This window comes from Alligator sinensis, unplaced genomic scaffold (genome assembly GCF_000455745.1).
Source record: "Alligator sinensis unplaced genomic scaffold, ASM45574v1 scaffold1336_1, whole genome shotgun sequence".
NCBI lineage: Eukaryota > Metazoa > Chordata > Crocodylia > Alligatoridae > Alligator > Alligator sinensis.
Genome location: NW_005843037.1, coordinates 284,809 through 296,448, shown reverse-complemented (window position 1 = coordinate 296,448; position 11,640 = coordinate 284,809). Strand labels below are relative to the sequence as shown.

The 11,640-nt window shown below is 41.1% G+C and overlaps 2 protein-coding genes across 7 annotated transcripts in view; one reads left to right on the top strand and one right to left on the bottom strand.

Moving 5' to 3' along the window:
- Positions 1 to 11,640, bottom strand: part of ZNF106 (zinc finger protein 106) — a 90,400-nt gene that overhangs the window by 5,957 nt on the left and 72,803 nt on the right. The window contains exon 24 of the transcript XR_003092055.1: positions 7,955 to 8,008. The gene's annotated coding sequence lies outside the window, so the exon portion shown is untranslated. The remainder of the gene's footprint in view (positions 1 to 7,954; positions 8,009 to 11,640) is intronic.
- Positions 1 to 11,640, top strand: part of CAPN3 (calpain 3) — a 65,521-nt gene that overhangs the window by 49,637 nt on the left and 4,244 nt on the right. For 2 of the 6 annotated variants that reach the window (XM_014526392.2, XM_006036905.2), the window contains 6 exons: positions 1,077 to 1,175; positions 4,172 to 4,249; positions 6,938 to 6,995; positions 7,771 to 7,835; positions 8,920 to 8,988; positions 9,686 to 9,764. In XM_014526392.2, the coding sequence (XP_014381878.1) occupies positions 1,077 to 1,175; positions 4,172 to 4,249; positions 6,938 to 6,995; positions 7,771 to 7,835; positions 8,920 to 8,988; positions 9,686 to 9,764 (448 nt within the window). The remainder of the gene's footprint in view (positions 1 to 1,076; positions 1,176 to 4,171; positions 4,250 to 6,937; positions 6,996 to 7,770; positions 7,836 to 8,919; positions 8,989 to 9,685; positions 9,765 to 11,640) is intronic. The other 4 variants (XM_025193338.1, XM_014526393.2, XM_025193340.1 and 1 more) reach the window with 2 other exon arrangements.

Here is an 11,640-nt window from a genome sequence, read left to right as displayed (position 1 = left end):
CGCTCTTCCCTCCATACATTTGTACCCCCTGCCTGACCCACTGCATAATCCACACATAATTTCACTTCATCAGTGAGCACCTGGTATTTCCTTCCCATCCCTTATAACAGCACTGATTACAAATTGAATAAAATTAACAAATAGCATCCACTTTGAAATTAGGTAGCAATATGATGATTACAGTGTTTTTCAGTTAGGGGGATGCAAAAAGACACAGTAGAAATATACCAGAGAATTAAGTTGGTAAACTCCAGTTGGGATTGTTATTTCCAAATAACTGTTTACACTCACATTTATAATACAATAACATCCCCAAGCACATAGCAGAAACTGCATTCCTTACTAGGACAGAGTGTCAGATGTTTTTAAGTCAAGAAGGTTGGTTCCAACTGATACCACTGCCAGGCACGAATTCATGACCTAGCATCCTTGATATCTAGAAGAGAATCTTTCTTTCCTTTGCTTAGCTTTTAATATTTTTTTTAAAAACATTTACATGTTGCCCCTTAAAACCAAGTACTGCACAAACCAACACAAGGAAAAGATAAATGCATGCACTCTACAATGTCAAGTCCCCATACTAGCAACTATCAGCTCATTTTCTGCTGGCTATTGCAGGACAGGTAACCTTTGTTGGTGTTACAGTAATGCTGTTTTTCTGTGGCTAACAAAAAAGAATGTGGATAGCCTCTCTTTTGCTCTTAAAAAGAGAGATTGTTTGCAACCTGACTAACTTTTCTCTGTGGAGGAAACTAAAACCCATTTTTGCACAAGGAGCATTTGCACAAGAAAGTGAGCACAGATGAGAGATGATGAGGTTTCTATCCCAGTTGGCATGGAGAAAATGGAGCTTGGTCTGGCTAGCATGAGTCTCTCTGGTGAGCATAATGAGAATGACAACTTTAGGGGCAATGTTTGTGCAGCCCCAGTTGCTATAGCACTTGGTGCCCTTTCTGGGATGGGCACTGTCATGGCAGGAGCTTTGTGACGGAATGGATTTTTTCAAACACTGCTCTCTTCTATTTCCTAACTTCCACTTCTCTTCCCTTCCTTCGCCCTCTTCCTTCTCTTTCTAGCCAATCATCTTTGTTTCTGACAGAGCAAACAGCAACAAGGAGTTGACTGCTGATGAAAAGGACAATCAGAAAGTGAGCACAGATGAGAAAAATGAGGAGGTTTCTATCCTAGTTGGCATGGAGAAACTGGAGATTGGTCTGGCTAGCATGTAGAAGTAGCTGGGCATGTGCATGGGTGAACAATGACACTGGAAATTAGGAGATGAAGGAATAGCTTTTATAGTTAATAACTGCTTAAGTCTGATCATTCATTTATTTTTATTTGGGACACTGTACATTAGGTGGATATAAGTAATTTTAAGGGAAATGAATATCACTTCAGTTATTTAATGTCTTATGTTGGAGAGTTTCATAAGTTTACATTTTTACAAAGGTTGAGGCTGTGCAGGAAGACACCTTTCCAGTTAGAAAAGTGATCCCACCTATTACTGATGAGTCTCCCTGTAACAAAAGCTGTCTTACATAGTGTTCACAAAACCAACCAAGGCTTCAAGAGGTTTTTATTAATTACCACTGCTTCAGTCTGCTACAGCTTCTTCTATGGTGACATCAGCTTTTTATTTTACAATGCAGGAGTACCTTGACCACATGATAACATTGATCCCTTCTGTAGGCCTGAATAAACTGTGCTAAAACCTTGCTAATATTGTATAAAGACCCAACCTGTTCCTAGTAGGGTTTGCATGTGGTCATTGCTAGTGTAGGTTAAACAACACTGTTGCTAACGTGGTTTGCTTAGGGCAGGGGTGGGCAAAATGCAGCCTGGGGGCCGGATGCGGCCCGTCAGGCCATTCTCTCTGGCCCACAGGGCCCGTAAAAAATTTAGAAAATTAATATTAATCTGCCCTGGGCTGCCTGTCATGGCTTGCTGAAACTCAGTAAGTGGCCCTCTGCCCAAAATAATTGCTCGCCCCTGGCTTAGGGTCTCCTTGTTCAACATATTCAGTGATATTTTCTTGAGGCACATGCTAGCCAACCTTTTCTCTAAAATTCCTCTGAGTAGCCTATACAACAGATTCTCCAGCATAGGGTTATAAAATAATTCTCTGAAATCCTCTCACGGGCCAGGAAGACTAGCATGCTGCTACTCAAAATCATACATACAGTAGTTGCTAAGCGAACGTCAGCTGTAGGATACATAGGTCTATGGTGCTGTTTACACTTCAGCACTACTATTTTGTGGCTTGGGCTGCACCACTTCAGTTATCATGTGAAATAGTTTGAAGCTGCATTGTACACTGGAAATTAGTTGGATGCATTGGAAAACCTGTTTTAACCTAATATGCTCCAGCCTCGGACTTTATAAGGTTCCACTACAATTCAGGAACAAAACTAAAACACAGTTCAGTTTGATTTATACTCCAACAACCATGTCATCTTTTAGCTGTATTGCAATCAGGTCACCCAAGACAGTACTTTTTAATGTGTTTGGGTTCTAAATTGGCCTATTTCTAAAAATAACTCCTAGATACATTTTTATTAGAGTGCTCAAAGAAATGCTAACAGAAAATTTATATTTAATGTTCTTCTGACTTTCCCTTCCAACCCTTAAACAGTGACAAAGATAGGAACCTGTCAAGTGTTCTCCTTTGTGGTGTCATCATTTCCTAATATAATAGACTTTGCATTGATTTGGTTTCAGAGTATAAGGAAGAAAGGCTTATTAAACAAATAACCAAGAAATACAGAGAAAACCTGAGAAAATGGTCCCATGCATGCATACCCTTAGATCTGAGTTGGATTTTCTGTGCTGAAATACAGACTCTTCCAGATCATTCTGTAGGGAATGGGACAAGACTGAGTGGGACCAAATCTCCACATTTCTTTTCACTCTCCAGCTATTAGAGAAAGAAATGTTGGGGATTTAGTTTACATCCACCAAACATCTCTAATTTCAGCCCCCATATAACAGTAGAGAGGAACCAGAATACCAATGCCTAGATCTGGAACTGGAGGTGGGGGTATTGAGAACCAGGGTGTTGATTTTTCTGCATGAAAAGTGTGTCTGTTTTGCTATGAGATTTTCAGTGCTGTGTAATTAGTGGAAGCAACATGCTATTTTTCTTCTGAACACAACTAGAATAAGAAAACTCCATTTAAGATAACAGGTGTAATTACTAAAACTCAATAGGAGATGCATGATAGCTAAAAGGTAGAATTTTTAAATACATTTGAATAATTTTTTCCTATGTAGTGCTTAGATGTGTTGTTTGCATGTGCAAGAAAAATGAGAGAAGCTGTTACAACACTGGATATTCTGTGTCAGGGGAAAGGTGGAGAGTAGGGGAGAGTGGGGTTGGGGGGAGTTTGCTGCATGCAAAATGCATCAAATTCTTCTGAACCCTATCTGTATTCTCTACGAGCTTTCTGGTGGATAGATAGGTTAAGGGCAGTCTCATGATCAAATCTCATCCCATAAAAATGAGTTTGACCTTAAAGCAGATTTCCCTCTTCTATTCCAAAGTCATCTTTCATAGTACATGAAACCAAAGTACTGCAAGCTAAACATCAAGAAGCAAGACTAACTATTTAGGATTGTTCAAAGGGGAACTGAGGAGGATGAAGTTAAGCAAATGCAACTACAAGATGGTTATTAAATCAACTAGGCATTAGGAAAATTTCTAATGGCCTACTTGCGCTGTGCAATAGTCTGCTGGGGGAAGGGGAAATCTTTCATTTAGGACCCATAAAACTAATTTTGGTAATGTGCTACAAAATATACCATTACAAGCTACTACCTCCTGGTGACTGGAGTGGATGACCCTGTACATGCATAACACATAAAACTAGCCAGCTATCTTCCAGAGAACTGACAGAAAGATGGTACATTTAGTCAGCTTCACAAACCACTGACAAAAAGGATGAACATTAGCATCATAACCATTTTCCTTGCTGTAACCATTCCTTGCTCTCCAGAGCAGTGCCTAACAGAGTGAACCTGAAATAGGTATTCTGGTAGATGAACAAGGGTGTTGAAGTTATATTCAGATAAATTCTGAATTCATTGAGTTTTCAGATGGCCTGAAAATGGCCTGTTTCTCAGTGGATCACACACTGCAGCACCAGCTGGGCAACTTATGCCTGTCTCTTTGCAGCGCCCTCCAGTGACTGCTGACAAAGAGAGTGAAGAAGAGAAGCACTTCAGGAATATATTCCGACAGATTGCTGGGGATGTAAGTACACCAGGCCAGTCTAAGTGTCAGCCTAATCTGGAGAGTGTTTAAGTCAACGCTGCAAATTCCAAACACACGGAGGCTAGGTAGACATTACACATAAACCAGTATAAATGATCAGAACCCAGTCTAAATCTGTAACCAAACAGAAGTTCAGTGCATGTAGACCGGCTTAAAAATGGTGGAACCCAGTCTAAGATAGACCTGGATCAATGTAGTAATAGATTTAATTGGTTTAGGTTAGACCAGTCTATTGAAGTTCTTCACCAGATCCCCTCCCAACTCAACTCAGGAAGCTGTCCTCCAGCATCCCAGGCTCTTTGCAAGCTCCTGTTAACCCTCCCCCCCACCCCCTCCTCACAGGGCAGGTGAGCTAGTTTCACCTGTGCTGTGCTCATCTCCTCTAGTCGCACACCAGGCCAGCCCCACCCCAAGGTTGTCACAGAGCTGAGGAACCAAAGCCTTTGCTCCTCAGCCCTTCATCTTGCCTGAGCCAGTCAGCTGGGACAGACAATTGGTGCGGGGGGAGGGGTTAGGTGGGAGGAAGCAGGGAAGGGAGCCCCCGCAGAGCTCAGGCAGAACCTGTCCAATCCCTGGTATATTGGGGGATTAAAAGGTATGTGTACAAATGCCATGGCACACTGAGAAGCATGCAGGAGCGCCCCCTGCCTTCTGGCCTCAGCCAGTGTAGGGATCTGCGTGCCTCCCCCGACAACCAAAGGGTGAACATGTGTTCTGCTCGCTCCTGATCCAATCTGTGCATCTTAGAAAAACCTGTGAAGGCTTGACTGATTCTGCCTTGGGCCTTTTGAATATCTGTACTTAACCTGAAACTCTGCCATTATCTTCTGTGGGATCTCAAACCAAACAAAAGCAAATCATGACCCACCTAAATATACTGAAGTCAGGCCTCAATATAGTTTTGAAACCATATCTTGGTAGAATTTTACTCTCTCTGTAGGAGGGAGCTTTATTTTAACTGGCTGTTATTCCTCACTAATATGTGAGATTGTGGGCCCATCTACATGTCACTGCGTGGTGATGTTGCTATTGTGCTGTGCTTTAGTATTTCCTTTTGGAAGTACTAAAGCACAGCTCTGTACAGGCAGTTACTGTGCCATGCATGCAACATGCAGGTACATTTTGCTACTATATCACGGTAGTGGTGCACTATACCCAGGGAGTGTGCCATTATAGCGACATAGTTGGTGATCACATGTAGACACATGTAATTGCTATGTCGCACGTTGCTACGTTGCCAGAGGGCAATGTGTAGACGTGTCCCATATGGAGTTTCTTGAGCACCTTTCCTTAGCACGTACACATGCTAAAAATAAAATGCTCTTGAGTGTGGTTTTAATTGCAGAAATTAGAAATAGAAACAGATCTGAAGATTGCATACCATAGGAGGGTCTTTGGTTCAGATCTGGCTCATTTTAATTACATTAAACTATTGACTCTTCATCCATTTAACACCCATTTAACAGCCTACATGAAATGGGTATGGTGGCTCCAATCTAGTTCCCAAAGGAGGGATGTCCTTAATTAGCACAGTTCATCCCCTGTAACTCAGCAGCCAGACAACTGTTTGAACAGTATAGTATACACCATCTTTCCTTTCTACAGGCAGGTGTTCCCATAGAAGGGTTGCATAACTTCCTAAAGGAAACTTGTACTGCTGTTTCTGGTTCTGTACTTATTCTAAAGTGGAAGAATCAATCTTCTGGTTGTCAGTACAGCACCAGAAGACAATGTACTGTAAAAAGTTTGGAAAAATAAGTTTACTTATTTCTGCCTAAGAGAAATTTTAGAATTTGCAGGGAAAGGGAAACTCGTTGTTGCCAGAATAATTAAAAAATATGGTGGGTTCCTTTAGCAGGTTTTTACTTATTCCTTTATTGCTATTTTTAAACAAAGAGTTAAGCAATAATAAACAGGAAGGTAAAAGAGAAAGGAATGTTAGAGACAAGAAGCAAACAAGAATCTGTCTGTGTGCACACAGTCTCCCTTCATCCCAGCTTTAAGGCATCTGTACTGGATTTTACAGGTATTGAACTTAGTACGATTCAAAGGTAGAGCTTTTCCTGGACAATGAATATGACCCTGCCTACTCTGGCCAGTAATACACCTTTCCAACCAGCCACAGTCAAATAGTTGTCATTGTAAGGATGCTTTCAGCTCCTCTGTCCAGTGTACATGGAGCCAGTGGCCCCAAAAATTCTCTTATTATGTTCATTAATTTACACAAGTGCAACTCCATTTGACTTTAGTGAAGTTACTGTTGAACACATAGCACAACTCATATAACAGGTGGATTGGGCCATCTGTAAGCTGATCCCATCCCCACCCTAAGTTAGATGACAATGGCCCCCAAGCCAGAGCAGGATGTGGAAAGCGACACAGTAAATAAGACATTAGATCCCTGTGCCGGATTTAAGTGGCATCATCCTTCAAGCACTCGGGTACAATAGCTTTAGGGTTACTTTTATCAATGTTGTGGCCACAGGGCAGCCAGGGATCTTGGCTAATATCTATGCTATGTATGAAAATAACCTCTCTCCTTATTAAAGCATATTTCAGTCCCTAAGCTCAGCAATTTACAGGTTGTATACTTATAAGAATATCCATCCCTGAAACCCCTTGTATTTTTTTTTTAATGTATGGTATTCTTTCCACCTATCTGACCAGGACATGGAGATCAGTGCTGAAGAACTCAGAAATGTTCTCAATAATGTTCTAAAAAAACGTGAGTTTCATTTTTTCCCCCCTCTTTCTCCATCATTCTTTGAATAATACTGAGCAAGGAAATCTCTAGCTATATCAGCTGCAGAGTATCATCGTGACTCATATCCCTTTATACCACGTTTACCCAAATGCAAGATAACCCTGAATTTAAGATGATCCCCCAACAATTAGATTCTATACATGGAAAAGTTATACATTTTTGTAATTTTTTAGACTCTAATTATTGGAGAATCATCTTAAATTAATCTCTAACACCAGTGTAGCTGCAAAACTAGTGGTAAGGGGAACAGTAGGAGATGGGCAATAGGGGGGACAAAGCCTCCCCCTGCTGCTTCATACTCAGTTCCAAGGGTTTTTTTTGCCCCCAAGTTAAATGGTGTGGGAGGAAGAACCTCATTTTGGAATCAAGTAAATACAGTATATAGATATATAGATAGCTAGCTAGATGTAGATCTATAGATAGATATATATACATACACAAACACATACCATTTATGGCTTATGGTCCAAGAACTAGCAAATAAAACTTCCCCATGCTGTGTCTTTGACATTTAATCTAGGGCTGAGTTCTCACATCCGTTCAAAGGCTCAAGAATGTGAGATTAATTTAAAGCACTGAGTGGGATAAACTAATATAAGAAAAGTGAAGCTCTTGCTTTCAGTTCCCAAACGTTGTAAAAGTAGGATTTGCCTTGTACTTTGAATGGAGCCTCAAGAGGGAAGAGGCCCCTGCTGACCTGTATGACAGTTTTTGCATTCGGAATCATTCGTTTCAGACAAAGATTTGAAGACAGAAGGATTTGCACTGGAGTCCTGTCGCAGTATGATTGCTTTGATGGATGTATCCTTCTCAAATTTTAGATGATTTGATACACTACTATTTTAGATTGTTTTTGTTTTTGCATTATTTGCTGAAGTGCCTCAAATACAACTTTGTAAATCAAAGAATCAAAATAATACCTTATTTTTTATAAGCCTGGACCACAGCATTTCTGTTTCCTGACAATGGCTAGTCTGGAAAGAAGAAGAAACTCCAAAGTGAGCACTCAGAGTAAAAACACCTCATTACAGAAATTCTCCCTATCCCAATCAGTAGAGGCTGGGCTTAAGCTCTGAAGCAAAAGGAGTACAGGTTTTGGGTTTTTTTGTTGTTTGTTTTTTTTTAACTTCCAATCTAATGTAGTTTATACAAGAAAACTAACTTTTTCCTTGTTGCAAGTACATGTTAAATATATTTCACTATAATAAACGTTTAATGTTAAAATGTATTTTATGGGAAATAAGAGCATACACAATAAGACATATTACAAGATATTGTACGTGTTTAGCTTAAGCAGAAAATCTGATCATTATTTTTATTGCATATAATATGATTATGTAATTAGAGGACTGCAATCCCCATAAATAGGACAGAGTTAAGGTTACAATTGCACCCTGAGTACACACCTATGCAACCTGCATATTATTATACAAATAAGTCCTAGATTGCTTTGGTATTTAAGGATTTTTGTTTGTTTGTTTTCATTTTAAACAGACACTTTCTAGGATGAACATTATCTGACTTTAAAAAATGGTAAATTTCATGTTACCATGCTTACACTTTGTGTATAAATTTCTTAGTGTGAAAGGATCTGGAAAAATTCACTTAAACACCTGATTTTGAAAATGTTATTAGAAGATCTACAGGGAATGAGTCCCCTTTCCTACAAAAATGGGAAAGCTGTTTTTGGGAGAAGGCACTTCACAAACATTGAATGAAATACAATTCAAACTTTAACCAAAGCGTTCATAAAATATGTCTCTGTACTACTCAGCTAGCTCTCAACTGGAGGGAAATCCTGACTTCATATGCTCAGAAGTGGACACTGAGTGAATGTAGCTTTTTCTCATTTTCTATGTTGTTCCCCTAAACTCTTATATCACAGACAGATGGTTCAGGAAAGATAAACTTTGATGAGTTTCGACACCTCTGGGATAAGATTAAAAGCTGGCAGGTATTGTTAAAAACTTCTTGCATTTTTCCTGTTCTGTACATATTCCATAGTGCTAACATTTACATAGGAACATGCCATAAGATATCGACATACACACAATATCATAAAATATCAGAAATGCAAAGCATTAAGTACCAATCATTAAAAATAAAGTGAAGGCCAAATCCAAAATAAACATCAAAATTATCTATTTTTATGGGAATTTAAGAACCTATCTACCATTCTGAAACTGGTCCTGATAGATTATCCTTATATTATGCCTATATGCAACAGGAATACAAACCTAGTCAACACAGAAATTAAACGGCCTCAACACTAACAAAACCGTCAATTAAATGGTTATTTATTAAAGGTGAATAAAAAATGATGACATGTAAACCAAGGGTGGGGGTGGGGGGTGGGAGGGGAATAAAGGTGAATGTGCCAGGGCAAGACCTCAACAATATTATGGAGAAAGCAACCAAGAGATAGCCTTTGCACTGTAAGTTAAGGGCAACCAATGCCTCTGGTAGACTGCCAGAGAGGAATTCCCCAGCCTTCCCCTAGAATGAGTTGAATTTGACTGACAGGGAAACAAAGCCAAAGGGAAATTACACAAGTGCTTAAAGTCTGTGGTGCAAACATTAGCCGAGTTAGTGAGCATTCTTCTGCAATAAACCAAACTTGATTCTGATACTTATTTTTTTCTCTTTTGCAGAAAATTTTCAAAAATTACGACATGGACCATTCTGGCACCATTAACAGCTATGAGATGCGTAACGCAGTCAGGGATGCAGGTATCCAACAGTATCGAATAACCTGTATTTCTGGCAAAGGGGTTTATCTCAATCAATCCAGTTACAACTTCCAGCTGCACCTACCTTTTCCTGTGCTATGCAGTGCAGCATTTCAAAGGGGCACTCCCTAAACAAAACCTGGGTATCAAGCTTACCTTCCACAGATTTTCATGTGTCCAAGCTGCAAGCAAAATATTTTGTTTTGCAGACTCCATCTTATGTTCAGTCAATTCTGCTTTTAGGTAAATAATACTTTGCCTCTCCTTAGCACTTTGCATCTAGGTTCTTGGGGTTTTACAAATATGAATGCAACCCTTTGCTTAGCTGCCAGGTTTTATGCCGTTTTGTGTATGAAATTTCAGATAGTGAGAGTCACTCGTTCCCCTACTCCCGCCTCCGCCATTTCTGCAGTCAGTGGCAAGCGGCGTATTTGAAGCAGGGACTGACCAATTTCCAACATTCCTAGGAAGGCTGGCAAGAGGAGGAAAGCAGCCATAAGTACAGGATTCTGAAGGGGAACCCAGGCTGGAAGCCTGTTGGTGAGGAGGACAGAGCCTGGCATGGCTGTTGTGCGTGGAGTGGGGAGGGTGCCAAAATCCAGGACAGGCTCCCTTGTTCTCTCTCACTTTCTTCCCATTAGAATCACACTTCATCCCCTTCCACCTGCACTGCCATTTTGGACCATCTTATCTCTCCCTCCTTACTACCTTCTGCTGCTCTTATAGTCACCTCTTCTTCCTCAGTGGGGGCTCCCAGCTGGTCTGATGCTGCCAGGGAAGAGAGGCAGCTAGATGGGCTCTCTGCTTGAGGTCAGATCAGCTCCTGGTGGCTGGGCCAAACAGCAATAGCTCTGCCCACCACCTGCTGCAGCTGTGCAGAGCATTAGGCCTGCCAAGGACCAGCCAGGCATAAGGCATGGGGCACATAACCTGGACAGCCTTGCCCTTGGATATTAGGCCATTGTAAGTGTTGAATGCAGGATCTCCTATTCAATTTATATCTACGGGGGGAGACAGTTTGTAGCACCTTAGCCTTTCAGTGCTACCTGACTTCGGTAAAACAGCCTAGCTTCTCATGCAACCTGTATTTGTTTACTGTGGGACTCTGTCCCTATCTAGGACAGGAGGTTACAATGGAAGTTGACATACTAGCATTTTAAGTTCAAGCTGTGGAATCAGAAGTGCCAGATTCAACACCTACCTATGTTGACAATGCACCCTAAGGTGCTGTGTTATGTTTGTCTTAACTCTAATGCTCCTCAGGTGGGTTCTGAGGAAAGGAGCAGTGAGGAGATGGCTGCACAGTGAGAACCATCCTGCCAGGTGCTCAGCTTTCACTGTTCTCAGTGGTGGCAGATGACAGAACAGGGAGCAATGGTCTCAAGTTGCAACAAGGGAAGTTTACATTGGGTATTAGGAAGAATTTCCTCACTAGGAGGGTAGTAAACACTGGAACAGTTTACCCAAAGAGGTGGTGCAATCTCCATCTTTGGAGGTTTTCAAGACCTGGCTAGACAGTTTGGCTGAGATGATCAGTTGGGGGTGGTCCTGCTTTGAGCAAGGGGTTAGACTATATGACCTCCTGGGCTAGGGACATTCAAAAAGCCTAAGCCTAAATTAATTCAATCTTTGCAGGTTAATCTAACCTCACTAGGCTAAACTGGTTTGTAACTGTATAGACATGCCCTCTGGACTGAAAAAATTCAGGCACATTGCTGCAGTGGCTCAGGCTAGAAGCTGGGGGGGAGGAAGGGGGTGCACTAGGGGCTATTTTTAGCCCTCCAAACCCCCCAGTGAACCCCATCCTGCAAATTGAGGTGGGGGGCAGACAAGGAGCCAGGGGCTAAAAATGGCCCAGTGCTAGGTGGTTGGGTAGG